At 36.4% G+C, this 27162-nt stretch overlaps 1 protein-coding gene and 1 long non-coding RNA gene across 2 annotated transcripts; both read right to left on the bottom strand.

The window, feature by feature from the left end:
- Positions 1–5908: 5908 nt before the first annotated feature.
- LOC124156436 (chromatin assembly factor 1 p55 subunit) lies at positions 5909–7920 on the bottom strand. Its single transcript, XM_046530989.1, has 2 exons — positions 7802–7920; positions 5909–7655 (listed from the first exon to the last, which is right to left on the bottom strand). Exon 2 carries the CDS (start codon positions 7511–7513, stop codon positions 6233–6235), a length of 1281 nt encoding a protein of 426 aa, XP_046386945.1. The 5' UTR covers positions 7514–7655; positions 7802–7920; the 3' UTR covers positions 5909–6232.
- Positions 7921–13359: 5439 nt separating this feature from the next.
- Positions 13360–23134, bottom strand: LOC124156435. Its single transcript, XR_006864319.1, has 6 exons — positions 22780–23134; positions 22487–22621; positions 21186–21376; positions 14170–14467; positions 13967–14081; positions 13360–13860 (listed from the first exon to the last, which is right to left on the bottom strand). It is a non-coding gene; the product is annotated as an uncharacterized LOC124156435 (long non-coding RNA).
- Positions 23135–27162: the final 4028 nt, after the last annotated feature.

The following is a 27162-nucleotide window of genomic DNA, read 5'->3' as shown; positions in this document are numbered from 1 at the left end:
TACGACATTGAAAAAGGCGGAGCAACTTTCGTGGTCTCCCCTTGTTAGATGAAGTTATGAGGATAGGACGGAATGAGAGATCGCTAAGGACATAGGATGGAAGGTGAAAGAGCAAGGATTGAACCTCGATATGCTAGGAATCAACAAAACTAGGTGGTCTCAAAAGGGTGACTTTTGGAGAGGAAGATATAGGATTATGCACACAGGTTATCTAAAGAGAAATGCTGAAGTTGGGATAATGGTCAGAGAGAGCACTGGAATGTGTGTGAAAAGCTTCCTGGAGTACAATGACAGGATAGTCATGGTAAAGTTAGAAACTAAACTGGGAGATACAGGTTATGGTACAGGTTTACATACCTACAACAGACTACAACAATGGAGTTGAAGATGTCCACGAAGATACCACGGAAGTTATCCAACAGGTAAGAGGCGAAGAAAACCTAATTTTTTTAGGCAATTGGAATGCTGTCATTGGTTGTCAAATGCCAGGATGGAAGAATACCCAGAAAATATGGATCTGTATATCAAAAGGAAAGGCTCCTGGAATTCTACAAAAAACACAAGCTAGTGGTTGTCAATAAAGTTACAAGTCACATGCAAAGTAGATATAAATGGAAAATGCCAGGATACAAAAGATTTCAACTACTTGACATTTTAGTGAATCAGAGGTTTAAGAACCAAATAAGGACTGAAAGCTACCCAGGGACAGATATCAACAGTGATAATAATCTGATAATGATGAAAACCCATCTGTAATTCAAGAAACTAAGGAAATCAGTGAAGATTTTATGGCAATTACAGACATTAAAGGAGCCAAAAATCATCATGCATTGCCAGAAATATTGGAAAGCATGATGGGATAAAATCAGACTGAGAAATCAGTGGTGAATAACTGGAAAAATATCAAAATTTGGCTTCATGAGGCCACCAAAGAAGTTCTAGGAAGAATAATATTTTTAAAGAAAAATCCATGGATCATGGATGAAGTCCAAGACCCCATTGAAGAATGGAGAAAGTATAAAAATGTGAAAAGTGAGGAAGGGTAGACCCACTGCAAGAGTATAAGGAAAAAGATTTTTTGCAAAATTAGGAAAGCTAGATGAGTGTGAATGATGAACTTATTCAAGGATGTACAAATTAACCCCGTTAAAGGGAAAGTGGATGCGGCCTATAGAATAGAGAGGAACAGTCACTAGGAGCAGAGTTCAAGATGTAATATTGAAAGGGACAAGCATCAAAATACTTTGATAGAAAACGAAGATTAAGTGAAGCGACGGAAAGAATACCTGGAGTAATACAACCGTAGGAAACTAAGCTCCAAAGTAATTCAAGAAGAAAGTGAAGTAGAAAGATCACACAATGATGGCGCAATGGTCGTAGAATTGTGCGGTTAATATAAAATCCAAATAGTTCTTATAAAATGTGGGCCCAACTGTGCCAAAGCAAGAATAGGAAAAGGAGTGAGACAAGGGTGAATGGGCTTACCCAGCGGGAGGCATGAGGGGGAAGCTGCCCCCCCCCCACCCTAGAAGCAAAACTCGATTAAGTACTTATGGAAAATCGGGACTGGATTGGAAATAATTTTAAAAACAAATAAAGCGCTGTTATAGTTTTCTTAAAATGCTGGCTTCATTCATCTTTTCCACACTTAAATATTACAACTTGAACAACCATAGCTTGCCCCCCCCCTATGGTTTTGATCCTGGGTACACCCATGCAAGGGTGTACTCTGTCCCCCGTAATTTTTAATGTCAACATTGAGAAAGTTGTGAATGAAATCAAAGAGAAGGCTTTGGGTGTCAATACCCACCAATGAAGCATTACTACACTGCAATTTGCCCACAACATAGAAGTCACAGCCAAGACAATGATTTAAATAAGACTTCAGCAAATATGAATTGGGCAATGGCCGTAATTCTGAAATACAATTTTTCAGGAATTCCCCTTGGGATTTCCCTGTATGAATGAAATGAATTTAATGAATGAAATACATTTTTATAAATAATACAGTAAACATTTAAACAAAACCAATTGCAGCATACTACTTTTTTATCCATGCAGAAAAAATAAGCATGCTCTCATTTGCTGACGACATAGCAGTCATAGCCAAGACAGAGATGAATTTGAAGAAGAATTTCTTAAGTATGGAGACAACAATGGCCAAATATCAGCAAAAATCAAATCAACAAAAAGAAGATGAAGATGTTAGTATTCAGCAAAAGAGAGGAGGCTAGGACATACCTTAACCTTTAAAGGATGGCTTTAAGTCAAATGGCAAGTGTAACCCATTTTCTGATCTTAGCGAGTGCCATTCCAGGAGCCTAAAAAAATATTTACACTATCCCAGCGACAGGACTCATTATCATAAGCCGATTTAAAACGAAGTGTGTCTCAGTGGTCCCTAATAGGACCGCAAGGCCACAACCGAAAACATTAGGTCCTTCCTTTTGGGACCGCACAGACAATGAAGGTTTAACTAGGAAAAAAAAAAGCTTGAAGACGTGAAAGAGGTTTGTAACCTAGGAAACCAATTACCAATGATGGACAAAGCAAGAAAGAAATAGCCAATATAATATAATAATAGAGCTGAGGAGGAGAGCTTTCCACAAAAAGAAGAACCTAATTACACCCGAAAATACAAACACAGAAGTGAGGAAACAATTCATCATATGCTACATATGGAGCAAGAAATGAAGCTCCTGTGCCGACAACATGGATACTGGGATCACAGAATCTATTCAGATCCGACAGCAAGACGTGCACGACAACACGATCAACAGACTACTGACACAACATCAGCAACATATGGGACCATCTCCCAAAAATCTAACCTAACTGGTGACCAATCAGGAGACTCTAAGAATTCAACCACTCTTAACTGCTGTAATTTATATAGAAACCCAAGGCACGAAAGAAATGGCATAGGATTTCTGAATCCCTGAATAACTAGACATAATACCTAATGTTGTCTGATCCAGGAACAAAGATTTATAGCATAGAAAAATAAAATATGCAATAGACTGGAACTTTGCACGAGCTACCTCAGCATCAAAAAATTCACAATCTAATGGAGTGGTTGAAAGACATATTGTAACAATACAAAACTTATGTTAGCTAAAAATTAGACGAAAATCCCATTAGGATCTATCTTTGGCTCTCCCGCTTTAAAGAATCACACCTATTGGCTTAGACTTAAAGAAGGAAAAAGATCACTAAGATAGAAATTCACATGATATTAAGCCAATAAAAGTAAGATGTCAATGTAAATATGAAATAAACCCTTAGTACCTGGCTAGGGAATACAAACTTGTAACAGGCCAAGATAATTTAAGTTCTTCTACAACAAAAGAACAGTAGAAAGGAATAGGACACCAGTTTGGTCCTCTCCTCCATGGCATTAAGAAGGAACTTAAGTTTTCCATGAAGGCTTACCGTCAAATGCACAAAATTTGGAAAATTAATTCTGAAACATGGATATAATGAATGGAAGCATAAGAACTAATGATGATATTGCAGAAAATGTATTAAGGCCTGGTAACACGATACATTAACACGTACAGGTCAATGTCTAAATGTATGAACGTGTGAATGAACACGAAAATGCACCGTGTAACCACCCAACTTGTGCGAATGCATGAACGAAAAATAGAACCTGTTCTAATTTGGTTCATCCATTCGTACATGTTCTGTCCCACCAAAACCGTTCATGCAAACGTACATTAACTTGTAAGTTTTAATGTACCGTGTAACCAGGCCTTTAAACAAATATGCATGCAAACACAATCTGGAAGAACAGTAAATTAAACATTCAAGTTTAAGTTAACCCGAAATCATGACATAAATTGACAACTGTGGCCAATTCTAGGATGAGCAATGCCATATGAAATACTATCTCATTTTTTGGTGTTATTTCCTCACTTGCCAGTTTTCTCTTTCTTTAGATTTCAAAAAGCTTAAGGTTGAAGCACTAAGTGAGCATTAATGAATGTAGTGACATAAAATCAAGACTTCAGAGGACTTAATAGCATTCATTGAGAGTAACAGTAAATAGCAAACCAAGATAAGATGATTTAGAGCAAGCATTGAGACAGCAACTATTTCATAGAAAATTCAATCCTGACCCAAAAGAGTTTCAACAAAAACCTTAAATTTAAAAGATCCCTTTCAGTCAGTTAGTACACACAACAAGAGACTTAAACAAGGATTCTTAACACATATCAAACAACATGCAAATACCGTATACATATGTCTGAATATAGTCCCCCCTTTTTTTCCAAAAATGCCCATGATAAAAGTTAAGGGGGGACTATATTCAAACCCATTGTTTTGATTTTTTCCCGAAACTCAAGCCTCAAAATTAGGAGGGGGACTATAATCGGAGGAATACGGTAATTGTGATAAAAAACTACAAACACTACCACAATCACAGAACTGAGTCAGGGGCAGATCCAGGATTTCTTTCTGGGGGGGAGGGGGACACAAGCCAAGCAAGGCCATATCCAGGAATTTGTTCTGGGGGGAGCACAAGGATACCTTGTAATACAAAACAAACACAATGATAATGGGACCCTTTTTACGGAAGTGAGGCATGGACAATGACCGAAGCGGAGAAAGCAAGGATAGAGGCCTTCGAAATGCGGTGCTACAGAAGAATGATGAAGATCAAATGGATCGACCGAGTTAGTAACGAAGAAGACCTAAGAAGAGAAGGAGAGAGGAGAAGCCTCATGAAAACCTTAACAAGAAGACGGATCAACCTTATAGGCCACATCTTGAGACATGATGGCCTGATAAAGACAATCATCGAGGGACAAGTGGTAGGCAAGAAAGGAAAAGGAAGACCTCGAACAAAATATATGGAACAAGTAAAGAAGGATGTGAAAGAGAAGAAATACGTAGGTGTGAAAAGATTAGCTGATAGAACTGAGTGGAGAGCTGCGTCAAACCAATCCTAGGATTGTTAACCTGTGATGACTATGATGATTAAAAATAATTTTTAAGGGTCTAGGGAGGGGGGGATCTCTTGATCTGCCTGTGGACTGAATCATACAAATAAATAGCATTGTCATTAAACGGACATACATACCCCACAGGGAGATCATTTCTCTGGACTCAGAAACTCCATTTGTCCACTGTATTCATGATACCACCTGTCAAGTAAGTAACACAGATAATTAGAGAAGCAGAAATAATAATCATAAAGAGTGGCTAAGGCTATAAACTTCCATTACTTAGGATGTACAACATCAGGTGTTCCACAAGAGCCTATAAGCAAGGCATCAAGTGATATCTCCACTTCAGGAAGCACCACCCCTTAACAAAAAAAATACATTCTGCTATGAGGAAGAAGTAAAAACACTCAACACTCAAACAATTCAATTTATGAGCCTATCAGTCTCGTTAGGAGTAACCAAGGGTTAGCATTTACAAGTTCTTTTGATTGTTAATATTCAAAAGTGATGGAAGTGAAATTCATTATATCTCAAGCACTCAATTAACAGGAATCTTCTAACATGACAGTCTGCAATAACAGACTTTGAATTTTGTAAACACAACAGTGACCATGACCACTCAGCAAAAAAAGAAATAACCCTAAAATTCAGACACTCACCATGAATCTTAAGTTTACACTCTCCTCCACAGGTTTCAATACACCACGGATGGTCAGCTCCCATATACTTGCCTTCCAAAGAAATCCTGAGAAAATAGTTCTTTCTAGTAGTAAGGTTAGGAAGTTTCGGAACTCAACACCAGCTGACTACTGTCCCCTTGCCAGCTCAACCCTTAAGTACCAAAAGGACATACAAAAATAATATATGAGCATTAAAAAACAAATTGATTTTGTTAAAGACTGGATAATCGAATGGATAAAATGGACAGGCAGGAAAACACACAACTACCAATACAATTTCAAGTTATTGCATCACTTTATTCGAAGCTAGCCCAAGAAATACAATAAAGAAAAATTCAATAAAATAAAACCTGATGATATACGCCTATACAGTAAACGAAAGAAGTAAAATACGGGATCGGATACCACTTTTCTCAATCTAGTGAGTTATCAAAGATCTACATGCATATTACAATTAGCTTCAGCACTTAAATGGTTATGTATTTTACTCCTTAAAATACGCACTTCAATGTTTGATAATACTTAATACATCCATGGAGCGTTAAGTCTGATTCACCAGGGAAATATATAAAAGTCGGGAAATGGAATGAGCACACTAACTTAAGGAGGTGGCTCCAATTCTGAAGCTGGGGTGTCAACTTCTTCATCATTATAAATATTTTCCGCCATTTGCCAAACCTGCATAATATTGTCCTCAGAAACTGAACAGATCACCCATGGTTCGTTGGGGTTCCACGAAAAGTCAGATATCTTAGCAGTATGGCCACCATGGATGAACAATAATTCGGGAGGTCCATCTTCAGCATCCTCTCCGCTTTGCTCTTCACCAATCTTACTGAGATCCCAAACGTGAAGACGTCTGTCGGTTCCACTGGAGGCAATGATGGTTTCATTATGGGGGGACCACTGAACCTGGAAGATTTCATCCTTATGCGACTCGAACGAGTGCAGTTTGAGTTTAAGATTCCTCAAATCCCACAAGGCAACGGTCTTGTCAGCACTACCGGTTGCCAGTATGAACTCTGAGAATGGATTGAACGACAAACAATTTACTTCGGCCGTATGTGCGTCCACAGTGTGGGATGGTTTGCTGATAGTATTACAGCGGGTGTCCCAGATCATCAACTTCTGGTCGTCTGCCACAGATCCGAAGAGAGATTCATGGAGTAGATGCCAAGCAACATCTTCAACTACAGCTGTGTGCCCAGTGAAAATGGTCTTGGCGTCAATGATACCAGGTTCCTTGGGAGCGGCATTTATATCCCACAGACAAATGGTGTGATCATCAGATGCACTTAAAAGATATCCATTCAGATTTGGATTCCAGGACAGACCGTAGCCTTCTTTCTGGTGGCCCCTAAGCCGTAAATCTGGACGGCATTCACCACTCAAATCAGGTTTCGAAGGGTGCTTCGTGTAATCGAACACCAATACATCGCTAGATGGAGTTTTGGTGGCAATCACACATGGGTTCTGTGGCATGTAGCGAGCTCTATTTACTTCCCCTTCATGATTTATCTTTATTTCGATGTCAATTTTCCCACTCACTGAACCAAAACCCCCAAATTCTCCTTTCTCGTTGTCATAATGTGATGCATCAAACTGGGCGTCTTCATTTGGGAGCTGAACACTGGCAATCAGGAGATGATTTTGTTCATCCGAAGTATGGGTCCCCAAGATCAGCCTATGAATAGAGTAATCCTTTCCTTCTGGTCGCGTAACATCAGGAAGCCACTGGGCAGTCAGGGAAGGCCATTCCAGCGCATGGGTCATAACAAGATCATACAAAAATGGAGTATTTTTCTTCCATATCTTGTACTCTTCGTTAATTACCCTCTCCTCCACTGCATCGTCGAAAGTTTCACCATCCTTATCCCCCATGTTCAATGATTGTGGTATCCACGAATTCCAATCAAACACTGAACCGGCAATTCACCGCCTTTGCAAGTTACTCCCACTTGATTCCGCGGAAATTTGGGTTATCAATGGATAAATAACCCGAATTACCGCCAAACCCGCTAACCTGCGAATGTAAAACGACAGTAGTACATATTAATGGTCAATGACAAATACTCTCAACACATACAGAACAAATCATCTGTAAATGAAAAATAGGGATAAGTCACTTAAGATTACTCAAATTACAACCAGAGCAAAATATAAAGTTACCTCGCAGGTTTTAACGATTTCAAAGACAATATCCAGTACTTGGCCACGCGCCGAAAACCACTCTCACCGAATACCGCCAAAACGGACGCTTCACCAGCATATACGCCACCTGGAGGCAATGCACGGCGTTGTGTAAAAAAGTGAGTTGCGTTATTTAACCGTTCGCAATTGCGAAATTATTTGTTTATCAATAATTTCTCAGTGTTTACATCAAGGCCCCTATATACTGGTTACTAATCTCCGGCTCTATCTTGTTGCCTCGACGGACGCTACCACCCCTCCAGAGAAACTCTTGGCGCGGTGGCGCTACCACTAGGGGAAATATGAAACTACCTGCGCCGCCACTAGGGTAAATATGGAACTACCTGCGCTATCGGCGGCGGTTCGAAAGCATATTGGGACGAGAAAGTATAACGTGGACGGTTTATTGGAAGAACGATCAGATAGACTGAATAATTTAACTATGAAAACGCGCTATGTGCTGTAAATCAATATTTTTTAAATATCGGCTGGTAAATAAGACCTATTGAAACTGAAGTAAGAGTAAATTTTTATCTCCATAAGGGTTGCACCAACTCTCAGTATTTTCCTACATTAAGACCTGGAACAAACCCGGCGACAATTCCAAAACATGTCAAGGCGAGGACGACTTTTGCCTCATTCACTGGCAGTTATACAGTTTGTAGTCACAAAAAGCATATTGTAGCCATACTAGTAGGCTCCACACGCTCAACAGCTACATTGAAAATCTAACTAAACAGCACTAGTCTTCCTTTATCCCCTAAAACTATTACTAAATTTATATCAGGAGAGATAAAATTAATATTTCCAATAATAAAAACATTTATTTCAAAGAAAATTGGTAGGGAAACATTTTCAGCTGAACAATCCATCTTGATGAAGTAAATATTTTCAATTATACTTCAAACTACATGAATCTACAATAACACACCGGAGATAGAAATCAAAAACATAAATTATTGCATGAAAATGAAATCAACGAAGTTTGACATAACTTCTTCATTAGAATTCCAGCAGAAACCAGCCACCTTAGGTCTTGAAAATTGAATCTCACCACTGAATTATCCTCGAATGAATTTCAAGAGAAGCTTTCAAGGAGTTCCAAGGCCATCATATAATCTGAGAAAAAATATCAGTGTGAAGGAAGAAGTGAATTAGAAAGGTAAACAACATAACAATGAAAAGTAATGAAAAATTAAATATGCCAACATGAATAAAAATAAACCAACAAATTTCAGAACCTCGATAACTATTACCATACTTATCGCATAACCCAAAACTCAAGGGAATACATATAAATTTTACCAAAGAGAGAAAAATATTGAATAAACTTAAATAACAGTAGCCATACCAGGTTTGGGATCACCGTTAAACCTGAAAAAAGAAAGATAAAGAAAAGGATGAATTACAAATAGGAGGTATAAGATAATGGCAAAGGCATTAAAATTATTTCACAAATTTCGTATTTAAGAGTATTAATTACTTAATGCATTATGTTTCAATACTTAGACCATTTAAGTAAGTAGACCTGCCGTTCGGGCGGAACGCTGTGGCCAACATCGCACGGCGGGGAAGTGAGTGGGATGAGGGCGCGTGACGTCACGGTTGGGACCGCAGACGATATTCTGTATGCGCGCTTGAGATATTTTAACGCTCATCCGCTGCAAAGTCGCTGAAAAGTGACAATATTGGGCACGCAAAATGATTATACACTTAATAAATATATTTTTACGATGAACTAAGGCATTTTATAGCCTTGATTGTGCGCAAAAAGCTAAATAAATCAAGATAAAGCGAGAAGCGATCGCATTAAATAAATTGATTAAGAATGTCATATGTAAACATGGGCGTACCCAGCGAAGGGCAGGGGGAGCAGCTGTCCCCCTAGAAGCAAAAATCGCAAAAGTCTTTAAGCAAAATCAGTACTGAATTGAAACGAAAGTATTCAACAAATTTTCTTCAAACCAACGAAAAATGATATGTATTAGTATAAGATAAGTAACTGAAATAAAACTATTTTTTCAAGGAAATAATCTCATAAACTAATAAAGCGCTGTTATAATTTTCTTATAATGTTGGTTTCATTCATCTTTTCCATGCTAAAATGTCACAACTTGGCTTGCCCCCCCTCCTAGATCATGGCTTCCCCCCCTAGACCATGGCTTTCCTCCCCCTAGACCATGGCTTCACCCCCTCTAAGTAAAAAGAAAGGGTCCTGGCAAGTATCACGTAATTTTTTCCGCAAAAACCAGTTTATTGCGATCTCGGTAATCTTCAATAAAAATAATTAAACAAATCGTTTTATTTATAAACCCAACACAATGAAGCCTAGATTAACGTATTTACACTGAAAATACGTATTTTGAAAAATCCTACGTGAGATTAGAAAGTAGGCAAAATCCCACGATATCTCACAAAGGATGAAGGGAGGGGTCCATAAAAAGGCAAAATTATTTTAGAAATATTACTTATTACTAGTAGATTAACCTAACGGTGACATTCCTAGAAAATGAATATTAAGACTGTCCCAACGGTCGTGTGTCATTTTTAACCCGTAATTTTAGTAACTTTGCATCGAGCAATATTCATGAAAATTGGCACACTTATGGGGAAAGGTCCTAAGTTTTGTTGAGTGTAAGCAAAATTTTACAATTTTGACCTTTTGACCTCACAATGTGGGTCCAAACCAAAAATTTTAATTTGCCTTATGTGGTTTTAATCTAAAAAAAATCGAGATAGAAAAAAGTCTACATTTCATTGACCAAGATGTCAATTCTCAGGTTTTCGAACCCGAGAAACCCGAAAATAACACTTTCATTTACGAAAATTCAACCGTTGACCCAGTTAGGTCATCGTAAAGGTCATAAGGGTGGCAAAAAGAATAGCAAATATGATGCATTAAAACTTAAGTTTCGTATAATTTTTTCTTTGGTATATTTCTTATATTTGAGTGATTTTTTTCTTCATTTCTTTTGCGGAAAAGGTCGTGAAATTTTTCACACGAATTTGTTTAGTTATATTTCACACATTGAATTGCTTTTCTGATGCACACACTTCATTTACAGTAGAAAAAACGAGTTCAGTCGCAGCAATTGCTTGTGGTAAGGGCAAAGAATATTTCTTAATTTTAGGGCAATATTGTATGGAATATGCTTTGTTTCAAATGATGAAATATTTATAACCATTTGTACTCTATCAAGAATTGTGCTGAAGCCCAAGATTTTACCCTTTTTTAACCAATATATTTTTTTAAATAATGATACCTCATTAAAAAGATCGTTTTTGGAAATATTATTATATGGAAAATTTTATGCACAATGATCGAATGATTTTAGAACATCATTCCAATTAAGTTTATCTTTTAATGTAATCCAATGAAAATGTTCAATATAATTTTAATATAGCGTCCACTCTTCTAAATAATCTTTGCAGTTACGATAGAAATGTTTAACGTGATTCATGATATCTGCATGATTTATTGCACCCACTTCGAGCTCACTTATGCTCTTATCGATGGATAATGGAAAAAAATTACTTTCTGACCGCTTTTGACTCAGATATTTTTAACTTCATTCGCTACTTCGATTACCAAAATTTTATCATCTTCAATAACTTCAATAGCATTTTGAAAAAGAGGTGATTGATTGTTTTTAAACTCTAGCTAAATTTGAGGATTCTTTTCAAAACTCTCTTCTACAATTTTAGGATATTGAACCTGATATAGATAGTAGGAATTCATAGTGTGGTATAATTTAAAAATTCTATCTACAGCTGACGAAAGAGGTAACTAGCGCGTTTTACAGTAACCAAGTATTTTCTTATACATGCGACTTCCGCAGTTTCACAAAATTCTTTCAGCATTTGAAGACGCACAGTGTAATTTAGAAATAAAAATATATTTTAAAGACAATATTTTCCACATCTGCGGGCAACAAAACACAGCTGTTTGAACGGCGTTATGACATAAATATGTGCGCTGCAAAACCGATTTGATAAATTGTGATGTACAGGCCTTACATCTGAAGGAAAGACTATGAAAAATAGAATGGAAAGACATCCTTCTGCTAATGCTAGTTTGTTTTCTTCGTCTCCATAAATTGTTTTTACTAAAAATTTCTGTATTTTGGAGGAAGATGCAGCAGTATTTAAATATCTTTTATGCTCTTGCGTCTCCAAGTGCTTCGAAATATCATACTGCCGTGAAAAATAGAAAATTATCCGTTATATTTCACACATTTGACAGAGTAATCGCTTCTGGATTTTTTAATAAAATGAGATTCACTTTTTTTGAATCCGCATCCTCTTTTCTTATGTATTGTGACAAGAATATAAAAAATTAAATTATGTCGTAAATTGTTTAAAAAAATTTAATTGAAAACTCTGTAAGTACATATCTACGAATTTACGTACAACATTACATGAAAATATTTAATAAGTTATTCAATGAATTACATATAATTGATTGTTTTATAGCAAATTTATTTTTAAAATTATTTTAATCCAATCCTCTCTTTCTTTCTAATTATAAATATGTTAATAGGTATTATTTATTCCCAGAAATTTCCGTAGCGAACTTATATCGTAGGTGTCACTTGCAAAGCCGGCGCTAGACCTTTTTCCACCATCGCAAAATATAAATAACACGAGAGCTGTCTGCTAAGTAAAAAAATATGCATTTATGAAATAACTAAATTACTTACCTAAATCATAAGAATGCTGATTTGTTGACATCACTTTTTAATAGCACTAGCGCGCAGTTCAATTTGCATCGCATAATCGACCGTTTAAAAATTACTATATGCGAAGGCGTTGCCGCGTTACTTCGTGGACGACCGGCAAATTCTTTACACCATGACCCTTTTCCTCTCTAAAATTCCCCCGTTTACAACTTTTGTGCAAGATTTCATGTTTTCATAACGATGTTCCGAATGATGCTAGATCGCTAACGAGATAAGAAAAAAATCTGCGGAAGTTTACAAAGGGCATTGTCTTCATTTTACTGCCACAATATTTTTTCGTCGCTGCCAATGCCGAAAAAGGCCACTGTTTATTAATTGTAAGTTCACCAATCCAACCATGGCTGAGAGAATACTTCTCGTACATAACGCAATATATATTAGTACTTTTAATTGAAAAATCGTGAAGAAAATGGTCAAAATACCGCAGTGATACAGTGTATCCCCATTCGTTGCCATGCGCTACGACGATGAGCGTCCCAACCGTTACGTCACGCCCCTTTAAAAGTGGGCGGGGAAGGAAGGGAGCGGAGGGGAGATGTTGGCCACACGGCGAGACATGGGTAGGGGTGGGGAATGGCGGGTCTAGTTCTTATATGGTCTAAGTTTCAATAGCAAAATTTGCAAACATTCATGAATGAAATCCTTCCAATAAGAAAAAATGTAGAAATAATAGCACAGGCTTATTGTTATCACTGCCGTAGACCTGATAACATCCATTAAATCAGTATCATCGTGACAGATGTGTCAACTTTGTATCTCAAGGCAGAAAGTTGGATCTTGCATGAAGCATTATGGATCTAAAGATCTGAATGGTCGCTGCTCCATAAGAAGTAAATACAGATAGCAATGGCTATTACTTTACCAGTACATCCCTTTACATCAAATCATATCCACAAAGTTTCGGGTTCACAGGTTATAATGTAGAATATTATGCTCCAGAAATGGAAACATAAGTTAGCAGAGAAGGCCAAAACAATAATAACAGGTAATATGCAACCATAAATTTGAATAAATGAACTAACTTTGCAGTAAGATGGCTAATTCCAATTCCATGAATTATTCAGCTTATTGGATGAATTATTCAGGTAAGGCATGCAGTCTACACAGATGAAATTGTGCAAAAAAACTCAAAGGAAAAATCATTCGGGAGATTCCTTAAAAGTTATGACCCTGGCTAGTCCCAGCATACTTAAACACATATCCATATTTTCCCATACAACTCAACGCTTCCAAATCCCAAATGAAGGCGAACCAATTTCATTCAGTTCTCCGCAGTGGTTTCACAACAAAGTTGACGATCTGAAAATGAAATCTTGAGTTAAAACCGGAGACCATGAAATGATAGGAGACAGATATGGAAGGATGTGAGACTATAGTCAAATCATGGAATTTGTTACGTACTTACTCCATGTTAAAGCAGTTCCTCGAATCTTGGCAGTGTTTTTTTGGATTTGAGGGTCAGGATCACTTTATCAGATGCAGTTGACATACATCCAAAGTTATCAAAGTTTTACAAAAATCTGAGAAAGTAAAAAGTTCTCTCTTATCTTTTGAAAATAATCACTAGGATTATTTATATCAAGAAAAAAAACACCTTTTGAAGCTTACCAACACTTATTTCCGAGAAAAATTGATAAGCAAACATTTTCAGGTATATGTACATTCTATCAAAAGGAAGTAAATTTCCACATCAATTCGTCAAACAACATCTCTGTATAATGTCATGAAACAGACAGCCACAAAAAGCATCAATTATTCTCCTGAAAACGGATTAAATAAAAGCTGACTGTAAGTTCTTCATTTGAATTCTAGTAGGAAACAGCCACCAAAGGTCTTGAATATTGAAGTCCACCGATGAATTATCTTAAGGAACAGCCTTCAAGGAGTTTCACAGACATCATATTAGCTGATAGAACAAATAATAAAAAAGGATTAGTACAAGTATAAGGGCTAATAACAAAACCATGATAAGAAATTTAAAATAAAAAATGTCCAAAATTTAAGAAATTAGACCAAGGCATTTAAAACATATTAAGTCACAAAGAACACAAATATTAGTAATGTGAGTGAGAGTAAATTATTGAATAAACTGAATAAGAATAGGAAAAAAATAAATATTCAGGCTTACAATTTGATAATGATCAATAAACAAAATTAGTTCACAAATTTGGCATTTAAAGTAATGATTTCTTAATGATTTTATAAATAATTAAATAGTCATCCATGAACTCTTAAAAGTCAAAATGTAAAATTCATAGCATGAGCTAAAAAAATTTGACCGTGTGATAGGGTGAACGTCAGTTGTATCAAATTTTGATGCAAATTTGACCCTTGGACATCGGCTTTAAATAACTGTGGTGCCCTATTACTGTATATTCAGAGTGTATACACTCACATTTATGAACTTTGATGGTTACTTTACTATGAACTGTGGATAGTGATGTGCTTGGTAGAGGCATCAATTCCGAATGGCTTAACAATAAATTCAAAAGGCTTCTGAGCAGGACAGTGAATAAAAAGTGATAAAAAATTGTCTTCATAGTGACAATTGGCCTAAAGAGTTAAGATTTTATGAGCTTATCCAACATGAATGGGGAATTTTCACATTTTTTGAAAACTCAGTCAAAATGTAGTAAACCTCTAGGAAATAATATATACCGGGGGAAATTTCAATACTAGCAGTAGTTTTCGAGATATTAAAGGTCAAAGTGGAGTAGTGGGGGGAGCGAGCGAAAGTAGTGTGTCCAAGAGGAGTGACGTCATTTCTCCCCAAACAGAGTTGCTAACGTCCGAGGCGTGGAGTTAGGAGATTGTTGCGGTATACGTACGCCAGTAAGACGGTATGTTTACCTACGGGAAGTGCTGTTTATAACCTTGAATAATAAATATTGCTTGGTGCCTATGTGTTCAAAAACATCACGAAATTCTAATAAAATATTCGTCCTTATGTCGAGTAATAAAGCGAGAAGAAAGAAGTGTGTTAAGGCGATGAAGAGGAAGAACGATCTGTCGACGAAAACGACGGGATTTGTTCGTGAAGATCACTTTACCTTCAGTAATTATAACAGAATTATGCTGAGAAATGACTTGAGCGTGTGGTGCGGAGGAAGTGCAGTTGCCCTGTTTGCGCAGTACCCGCCTGTCGCTTGCATGCTGTTTTTGCTGAGTTATTGTAGGTTGACGGCCCTCGTAATACCCGATGTCTTATAATTATTGTATTTTTTAATTTATCAATGATTAATCAGGATAAGACTACTTAAAGGGTACATCCAGTAGGCTACCCTCCCTCTCTCCTAAATCAATTGATTCACATGCATAGAATTCCAACTGAACTCCCTCGACACCATATTTGCTACCTAGGAGTGTAGAATTTGTAAGAGCTCGATTGTATATAATCACGACCTCCTCCAATCAACTGACTTAGTGCCATAGGAGGAAATACAACCTGAGGAAGTGATGGAAAGCCGAGTTCAGGAAAAGTCCTGCCAATTAAAACCAGAATCAAAAACTGTTGGTGTCCAGAAAAAAAACCTTCAGTATACTGTGTTTTTCTTGGAAAAAAGGCAGCATTGTATTTAAGAGTAGACTGTGAAAATTATTTTATTGTCAATTTGCTGTCAGGAAAGACTGGGTTACCTGTTGTTGTTATGTTAAGAAAAATTAGACACAACGAATCCTTCAATATTTTAGCTAAGAATATCTCAATGTCTCGCCCTCGACAGCGGCACGATATTTTTCTGCTTCCATTATTCCGATGGCTAGTCTGTTGAAAAATCTGGTTTTTATGGTTGACAAAAAAAAGATATTGCTTAGTTTTGCACCCTTTCCTGCTCGCCTTCACATGTAGAGTCAACTATTGATTGTTTAGAAATAGACATTGAAAAGCCAGGTAACCCAATTTGGCAAATTTTAACCTGAATTGGAGCATAAAAAAATAGATGAGTATCCACTACAGTGGGTGACATTTTGTCTTGTATGGATCAGTATTGTTACTGCGATTAAAACATCAAATTACGCTTACTTTATTATGCTACGAGAGGCATAAAGTAAAAAAGTGAATTGCGAAGGAAACTCTAAATCCGTTTTTTACAGTAATCAGTGCATTATACCGCTGATAGTAAAGAAAAATAGAAATAGTGTTTTTCAAACGCAATTATTTCAAAAGGAATATTTTTTACATTGTTATAAAATTAATGAATTGTTTATAGCTCAAATATTTCTATCTAAACTCTATCAAAAAATAAATAAATCATTTGATTATTCTTTAGAAAATTTCATTTCGAGGGGTTATGGTGACCGGGCAATAGATAGTGTCATTCGCATAGACTGGATTTCTTGAGCAAATTCCAAAAGGCTGTGGGGTAAAAGTAGATCGCGCGTTCAAACTAACTGCTCACTCATTCAGTGGTAAAATTTGAGAGTTAATTATACCACCAAGAGTTTCAAAGAATGTTAAGAGCTCTAAAGATGAAGTTATTCTAACTAAGCAAATAGAAAGCTTTAGGATCCATGTGGAGAGAGTAGTAAGAAAGGTCAGAGAATACAAGTTGCTTGTCCTTCATTCCTGCATTGATAACCAGTTGGTGCACAAAAGTAGGATTAGAGGATAACTTTAAAAGAGAATCACTTCTACCATAACGATATTCAGGCTCTGCCTCAATGATGGGGAAATTTTGTAGGAAGCGTCAGAAAATACTTTGAATGCATTTATAACCAATGCACACATTTATAACCATTTAAAAAAAATAAAGTTAAAATTTTCATTTAAAAAACATCGAGAGATTAGTTGCACACCTAATACTATTTAACATAAATGATTGAATTTTGTCATTAGTTTACTAAATAGCTAATAATTATTTTGTAGTCATCTAATAGAAGTTTCATAGCTAACATTAAAGGTTTATTATCTTATGCTAATCGTTAAACAGCCATTATAAAAGTGGCTCCAAAAGCACATAACCTGTCAAAACATGTACACACTTCAGACAGTATGCATACAGAACACACCTTAAAACTGTACATAGTATGATGTGCATAATGTGTACACAAACATTACCTTAAATCTGTGCACAGAAAGTATTTCACAACATACTGAATCAAATATCCGATATCATACTGAAAGCAAAAAAATCATAACTCGTGCCATATAAACTATATTTGCACTAACTAGATGCATCAATATTTAATGCAGAAATTTTCAACGGAGGCCGAGTAGCTACTTCTGTATTCGTAAAAGCTGGTCCAGTAAAGGCAAAATAAACGAGAAAAAATTACCGCGAAGTCTTCACTTCTTTAATTTCTGCAGCCAAAAAGTTACTTTTAAAATATAATGCCATCATTAAGGAATCCACCTTTGGGAGATTATCGCAACAGTCTTTTCACGAAACCGTCTTCCATTTCGCATATGTTCGATATATTTTTTTTATACGAGTACAGAAAATGGATAAAATATGCTTAACGTGACTAAATACCGTCATAAAATGTCTGAGAGAAAACACGGTTAAAAAATATGTCGAAATATTAACTTACTCAACGAGTGCTTCATTGTAGCTTCTGCGGCCGTACATGCAAAACGAAAACGCCGTAGGGAGAAATGACGTCACCAACAATCAGAGCTAACTTCGCGTTTGCAGTAGGATTTCAATGTTTTAAATGAATTTCATATGGAGGTTGTTAGTATGTTAAAAGTCCAAAATTATACCTTTGAAAGGACAACAAACTTTAAATACTTAGGAGTAACCATAGAACAGGAAAATAAAGAGGAGGTAGAGATAAATGCAAGGTTACTTCTCGGGAACAACTGTTATTGGGCTCTTAAATCATTGCTAAAATGTAAACTTCTGTCAAGAAAAACTAAATCAAAACTGTACAAGACAATAATACAACCAGTAATACTCTACGGATCCGAAACCTGGACTTTAACAAAAAACCAGGAGAGGAAATTGATAGTTTTTGAAAATAAGATCCTCAGAACAATATATGGTCCTATTAATGAAGATGAAGTATGGAGGATCAGAACCAACAAAGAGCTCAGAGAATTATATACAGATCCGGATATAATAGCGCAAATAAAAAGCAGGAGATTAAGATGGGCCGGGCATGTAAAGAGGAGAAAAGATGAGTCCATGCTAAGAATGGTATCTGAAAATCAACCCCGAGGAAAACGTCCGCTTGGGCGACCCCGACTTAGATGGCAGGACCAAGTGAAAAGGGACTTAGGGAAGATGAGAGCAGATGCAGAATGGATGGCGGATAGAGATAGATGGCGACATGTTGTTGGTGAGGCCAAAAACCTCCTGAGGTTTGAGTGGCCACATAGGTAAGGTAAGGTAAATGAATTTCATGATAAAATCAATGGTTTACGAGAAGTTTGATTGGTGAAAATGGATTCCTGGTAAAAATTGCTATAAGTACCATGTATTATTTCGATGAAAAAAATTTCATGCAACTTCCCCATTGGGTGAAATTAATTAATTGCTAATTAGAGGGGCAAGAATAGTACATATTACCAAAAGTTCTCCAGGAGTGTAAGTCAAGTCGTAGTTCACAAAGGTCATATGGAGGTTGTTAGTATGAAGAAAATTTTAAGAACCAAGGTTTGGAGGAAAAGTATGCAAAAAGATGTTGAACAGTGGTGTAGATCCTGCCATGAATGTCAGTTAGTGGCTAGGAGTGACCCACTAGAACCAATAGTACGATCTGAATTGCCATGTCAACCATTGTAAGTTTGTATTTCCTTGGCCCCTAACCATCAGGTGGCAATTTGTTGATAGTGTTAGATTTGCACAGTCCTTATTTGCCTAAAGGCTTGTTTGCACGGTATGGTTTGCTAAAATCTATTTCATCAGATAATGGACCACCATTTAAAGATGCAGGATTTCAGAGGTTTCTGAAAGATTTAAATATTATCCATCATTTTTCTACACCATATTGGCCCCAGGCAAATGGAGCAGTAGAATGCCAAAACAGGAACATTATGAAAAGATTAAGGATTGCTGGTGCATCAAAGATAAGTTGGATAGAGGAACTTCTGATATACCTATCCTCATATTGAGCCACTCCCCACTTGGTAACAGGTTGCCCACCAGCAGCGTTGTTTTTAGGATGCAAGATTTGGTTAAAAAAATTCCAGATTTACAGTTATGTATGCAGGTGAACCTGATATTAGCTGTAATAATTAGAGACAGGGAGTTAATGTTGAAAGATGATGGTAAATTGTGTGCTCATTTAAACTGTCTTGCAAAGCCTAGTCTTGTGGAACCAGGGGATGTGGTGTTAATGAAACAAGCTTGGGAAAACAAACTATCCACTCCCTTTAGACAAGATCCTGTGACCGTTATAGAATCTAATGGAAATTCGGAGTTGATATTATGATAATCAAGGGAAACCTCATAGAAGGAATACTTCTCATGCTAAACCATATCTTCAGAGGGAACAAGAGAATGGGAATAAGGAAGAGAACTACAATGAGCTAACACCAAGGGAGGATATAGTACAGTTGAGGACCAAAAATACGGAATCCAGAAACCCAAAAAAAAAACAGAAATCTGGAATGTTTGAAAATTCTTCTGCATAGGGTTTCGACTAGACACCTCGTGGCACCGGCCTCTGAGCCTTGTTCTGGTACGAGTGGGAAGTTAGCACACTCTGTAAACATACACTAACAACCTGGGCACTTAGGGATCTCAAATATCAAGCACAAGAGCCTGAACACATTTATAAATTAATTAATTAACAAAACATACCATGAAGACCAGAAATCCAGAAACCCTTTGGTCCCAAGCTTTCCGGATTTGAGGTCCTCAACTGTAGATGGAGGAAAGAATTTGCAACCTAATCATGTGATGGCAGGAAACAATTACAGGAAAACAGGAGACTCTCCAGGAGAGATGAGGTCAATGAGAGAATGTAATAAATCTAGTTCTTTGCAGTATTATAAAATGTAGATCACTGAATAACTAGTATTTATTTATTTATTTATTATTTATTTACTGAACACTCAGTATTTAACATGCACTGATTATTTAACAAATGCCAAGCTTGTAAAAAGACTTTTGATTTATCTGGAATGAAGAATGTAATTTTGGTTTATAAGTGAATTGGTGTAGTAAGTGTCAGGATTTGCATTTGTTTTTGTTCAAGACTTTACGTTTATGTAAGGGTAAGAATGTCTCTTAAAGGAGAAAAGGGATGTTGAGTCCTAAGGTTTGCCACCATGATGGCATGCTCAGAAGTTGGGAATGAGAGTTCCGGTGTAAGAGTGATGAACAATAAAGATGGCGAGATGTAAGGTGTGCTTACACATTGTTGATACATACCTAATAGGTGATTGATCACCCAAGCTTGGTAGTACATATACCAACATTTATGTTATGCTTAATGATCTAAACTACCTAGGTAAACCTCCCACAGATGTTGGACATTGAAGTTGTAAAAATTATCCATAAAATAAAACTTTGGCTCATGTCGCCTTACTTAAATTAATAAACAATAATAGTGATATTCATAAATATGAGAGCAAAATTTTCATATTACTTTTCTGAGTAAATCGGGACACAAACGTTCAAAAGAGCAAGCTCAGATCAGCCATCAATATATATTTACATATTTTCAAATTTACTCACATTGCTGGAAGGCGGCTGCATTTCTCTTGAGGACATACAGTATATTTGGATCTGAGGGTCTACATCATTCTTTGTATCTAAATGTTCGACTCCTCCAGACAGTATTATTAGGTTTCATCTCCCAAAATTACTTCACATTAAATTACATTCACAAAGTTTCATGCTTCACTGGTTTTATACATCAGTTAATCCTGGGGAAAAATAAAGAATAATTAGTTCTCAAAGCCACTTACAGATCCAACATCAAAATGCATTCATGTATTTTCAAATAGTAGCACGGCTAGACAGAAATTGTTCATGAAACATGCAGGATGTGCAAGGCTTGTCAGCAACTGGCTAGTTAGTAGGCCATTTATGACTTGGCAGGGAAAGATGGCCAATTTCTCTTGATTATCCAGATAATTTGCACTGAACCGAATCGATAAATCTCAGCAATTGTAGCAGCAGATCAAATTGATAAACCTCGACATCCAATTATTTCCACAAAATTTATTGCAAGGCATTTATTAAATAACTATTTCAATTTGTTAATTCACGCATCTGGTCTTTAAAAGCTCCCGAGTAAAATAGTCATTGGTTCCGGTCATTGATTATAATTAATTGTAGTTCCCAAAATATCATATCATAGTAGAACGTAGAACACTTCGAAATGGTAGAGCAAAAATGAAGTTAATTACATTAAACGCAAAATCAACCAAAGGAAATTCTTGTGCGCGACATTGTGAGATACCTGTTACGCTTTATCTATGAATCCTACATAAAAAGTTAATGTTTGTCTGTGTCTGTCATACAAAAATCATCATATAAATGTGGTTTGTATCCGATCGAGCTAAAATAACGTAAAAGAATATTTATCGGTCGTTTAAATTGCAATGCATTTAAATTCTTCAAGACTATTAACCCTGCAAGGCACTAATATACGTTAAAAATAGAGGCCAAGATAGAGAAAAAATACACTTATTTGCGGTGTGTAGTAGGATACGATCGAGGAGTACTCCTCTCTGCTACCATGAACAAAACTTATGAACCTTGTGACGAAGAGAAATAAACAATAGCATTTTCACGCACAACGGGCAACTTCAATGCACAAAGAATTACGCAAATTCTCTAACTCATCTCCGAGCTGCTCAAAATCAAAGGGCTTCTCAGCTAGTAATGTATATAAACAAGAAACCCAAACCAAAACATCAGGTCCATTCCAGATAAAAAAAACTTAAAAATAACTTTTCAAGAGTTTGATTCTACTTCCGATAGAGCAAAACAATGTTTAAAAAATATCAACTTTAGATGCGAATACTCACTGTGCCATGCGATGGACAGTAGGCGGCACACATTACTTACAAAATTAAAATTAACGTGTCCACCACATTCTGCCATCTTGAAATAAGGTCGACTAAAAATGTTGAGCGGGATAGGAGTTTCATTTTCGACAAATGCTGTAATATGGACACGCAGTTGAAACATTTGCATTGTTATTAAACTTAATTGCTAAGATTAGTGAGACTTCCGGCCTTCACCGTTATCATAACTTAGGTACCATGCACAAGAAACAACTTATTCAAAAATGCAACATGTAAACATTCAGTGTACTTACCGCCGCCTTCCACAAATGGGAGTTTATAATGCCCAGTTTGGAATTTTATTTCTTCTTAGCATTATATACTGACTTAAAACCACGCACAAAAACGATCCCTTGTCGTAAGCCATGGTGTTCACAGGTAAGTAAACGGGATCCCACTACGAGCGAGGGCACGGGATTTGTTTCAAGTCACTACTCCTGAACCATCGCTGACTTTTCTGAGCTAATAGCACCACTTTCTAGCCACAACACTCAGTATCGTACTGTCAAAAAATGAAACCTCCAGAAGGCCTCCTTACCACTGAAAAAATGGAAAAAAACACCACAAGTCAACGTTTTGCCTATCTTCGCCATGTTAATTTTCCTACAACTGGAAACCCTGGGCACCCTCGCGCTGCCTCTCGTTCAAAAGAGGAACTATTTGGTGTCGGAAGATTGAGACAACAGCGCCCTCTGCCGATTTCAATACGAACCTGTGGAACATTAGTAACCAGTATATAGGGGCCTTGGTTTACATCCATGGTTTGGAAAATATACGTTATGGATTGGCTGGAGTGGATCTATTCAAGAAAAAAATATCATTTCAAGCATCAATGTAAATCGTCCAATTTGCAATTATTTCTGATAAGTTATGTACTATAATTTTCATGTTTAGGAATCCGTTCGTGAGGATTTTAAGTTATGCTCTATGTACAACTGAAGTATATTCTGTTCTTAAGAAAACATTTGCCCTATTTTCCTTCTGTTTCCATGAATCTAAGGACTCTCGTGACCATTCCTGCGACTTAAGGTAAGCCGCTCAGGGAACGAAGCCTTCCCGCGACTGACTCAACAACACAGCCGTTTCCTACGAGTAATTTTAACTAATAGTATCATTGAAGTATAAAGTTGCCGCCTTCAGGTACATTTTCGTGTCCGCGAACAAGGACCATAGATTAATTGGTATATGTTTTTGAAAAATTAACCATAACTTAAGACCAAAAAACTTAGTAAGTAGAGTAATGGTTCTCAGGAGAGACGACCTGGAATGAAGTCTTCGTGAAGTGAAACGATTGAAGACATTCACAGTTTACTAAGTTGCACAAATTTTATTCATCGACTATAGAGTGGTTGTTAACATCCATTTAATTCAACTTGAAGGGTAATTTCTGTGGCCACAAGATAAGTAATTGACATAATTTCTTTTTGAATAATATAGCTTACCTGAAGTCGCTATAATTGGAGCAACCGTTTCGAAATGTTCTAAAGAGTGGAGTCAGCCCTTTTTTTTAAAGTCCTAATGAAATGTTTAAAGCTTAGGAAAAACAATACTAAATGTGGAGCATAATGATTCATTTCATTTGACTCCCCAGTAATTTCTTTATCGTCTCTATGATATAAACCATTTTCTTATTAGCATAGTAAGTTTTATTTGCCTCAAACTTCAAATCAGCCTTTTTTTTGGCTTCAGCGCAGTTTCAAGGAACAAATTCACGAAATAGATAATGGAACCATAGTAAATTATTAAGTTTTACAAGCTGTGATATTCTCACTTTTCGTAGTATTTTTTCTTACGAAGTAGCTATTTTTTATAAACTTCTATGTAGTTTTTAAGAGCCATAATAGTGTCAAAATCCATTTCCGGGCATGTAATTTACTAAAATTTTCCAGGAGAGGCCCCCAAATCCCCTAGTAAGGAGAGCCCCATTAGTCCAGCCGAGGGCCCCCAATCACCACAGATCGCCCCTGGTGCTAGGCTGTATAAACAAATATTACTGGGCATAAAATTTACGTGTCAATTTTCATTTCAATATTGATGCTGGGTACAAATCAAAGACACAAAAACCTTATATGTATAAGAAAAATTCTTGATGATTTAATGTAGATTCGTCCAAAAGTGTGGGAGACTAACCTGTACTTGTGTCACTGTCACTTTTTTATATTACCATAGATCAATGTAGATTAATCTAAGTGGTACCCTTATTATGTTACCTTCAAGTAAAAGAGTACCATTTCAGGAAACCCATGATACATATAAGGAGAGTGATTACTCCTTAACTGGCATTGAAATGGAGCATAATGTTACACTGAATCAGACCAAAAGTCAATCTGATTGATGATCAACTTACTGCATCACATTCCATTCCATTAAACCCTTTTGCACCAAATGTCAGCTTTAGATGACGAGCATTTCCATGCAGCATTTTAAGGTCGGCTAAAGCCGGCATGAAGTTTTCAACGCAAATGAAAAAGTGTAGGCTATAGCGGACACGGGATTAGGGAATCATTTGTGATCCTCCTCACAGCAGGAATCCACGGTGAACTTGTTCAAATGGTCAATGATTCTTGCACAGAAAAATTTTATTGTGTACATACTCCAATTTTTTTTAGTACTTTTAAATGAATTACATATTTGTTTTGTTCTGTGCATATGCAATTATTAACCCCTTTAATGGGGACCATTTTTCTAGAAGTCACCTACCTGGTGGGGGTTATTTACCTTTCGATAGAAATAGTTGAAATTTTCTATAATAATACTTTTTTGCCTTTCGAGTGCAAATAATGAAAAAAAAATTTTAACAACAAAAAAAATTTAAACATTTTTTTTGTTGATAACAAATTCCTTTTTTTCATGAAACTTTTTATGGAAAAAAATCACATATCGACAAGGATGCTTCTTCATTTTTTTACACATCATTCACACTAGATTTTAGTTTTACTATTTACACTGTGCATATACACATTCATCTTTTTCACTCAATACTCCATTTTCGTGAGGTACGTTTGGAAACACGGCGCGGCACAGAGAGGCAGTCCTTGCAGCTGAATATAGAGTAGGTGGTCCCTAAGCCATTACAGCAATAACTAAGGAAAATTGCCAAAAAGATTATAAACTAGACACATGAAATATTTTATGAAAATGCCAAAAAACAAACACCGAGAATGGGAGCACACGCAAGATGAAAAATTCCAGAGGAGGAAAGTACTCAATAGGAATGTCAAATAATGGATAGAGCACGTTTGAAAGCTGTGCGTAAGAAAGAAAACTGAATATAAAAACTAATAAGGCACCGAAAACACTGTAGCAAATTGTAATTGAATTGCCACTCACAAAAAAAGCGATATTCAAAGAAATTTCAAATGTTCAAAATTTCCTCGTAACTGCGTACGACAAAAATAAAAAAAAACACTGCTAAATGAAACACTTCTGTCCGCAAAAACATGTGTGTTAAAGCTAAACTCTTCACTGTAAGAAATGTGACAAGGGGTAAGTGCAATAAAAAGCACCGTTAGGGGTACCAGTAAAGGGATTGAGTGAAAAATAAGTGCTGTTATTAACAACCTTAGTCATTAAGACTTAGACAGAGTCATTAACAATTGACTTTTTCATTATTTAGAAATCCATTTAAAATTCTACAATGCTTAAAAAAATTTTAGTTATTCTTATATACATAAGTGTAAGTTATTGCAAATCATAAACAGTATTTATTTTAAAAAGCACTGATATCGCAATATGTTGAAAAGATCAAAAATTAAACCTTAAGAAGTTTCCTGTTGAATTTACCTGTCAGCAGCACATATCCCATTGACAGATACTACAGCAGATGAGCTTTCATTCATATAGATAGGAGATCTTATATTATTAATTCATCATCACTGGTCAATAATCCTAGGATTAGTTTGACACACCTTTCCTCTCAATTTTCTTGTCAGCTAATCTTTTCACGCCTACATGTTTCTTCTCTTTCACATCCGTCTTTACCTGTTCCTTGTATTTCTTTCAAGGTCTTCCTTCCTTTTCTGTTCTTGCCGACTACTTATCCCTCCACAGTTGTCTACATCAGGCTATTGTCTCAAAATATGGCCTATAAGGTTGTTCCGTCTTCTTGTCAAGGTTTTCATTAGGCTTTTCTACTCTCCTACTCTTCTTAGGACTTCCACATTACTTACTGGTTGATCCATTTGATCCTCATCATTCTTCAATAGCACCTCTTCAACAGCAAGGCCTCTATCCTTTCATTTCTCCTTGGCAGTAATTATCAATGCCTCACTTCTGTAGAGAAGCACACTGTAAATTCTTATTAACTGTTTCCTTATGTCTATGTTTAAATTTCCCCCTGTAAGTAGATCTTTCTTTTGGTGAAATTCAATCTTTGCCTGAGCTAATCTGCTAATAATTTCTTTCTTGCATCTCTCATCGCTAGTTATCCTATTTCCCAAGTAACAGAATTCATCAACCTCTTTTAGCTTTTGTTTCCCTGTTTCCTATGATTAATTATTAGACCAAATTTGAACAATTTTGTGCCTGGTGTGTACAAAAACACTTTAATTTTCCACAATAGCATAACGGAGCATATAGCCTAAATACAGCAGTGGGTATGTGGGAGTACCTTACGTACTACAAAAGAATCCAGTCAA

Source organism: Ischnura elegans, chromosome 3 (genome assembly GCF_921293095.1).
Source record: "Ischnura elegans chromosome 3, ioIscEleg1.1, whole genome shotgun sequence".
NCBI lineage: Eukaryota > Metazoa > Arthropoda > Insecta > Odonata > Coenagrionidae > Ischnura > Ischnura elegans.
Note: the sequence above shows the minus strand (reverse complement) of the source record. Positions and strands in the feature narration are given on the sequence as shown.

What these genes read in the sequence shown, in the direction of transcription:
- LOC124156436 (XM_046530989.1), bottom strand. Translation starts at nt 7,513, where the DNA reads ATGGGGGATAAGGATGGTGAAACTTTCGACGATGCAGTGGAGGAGAGG.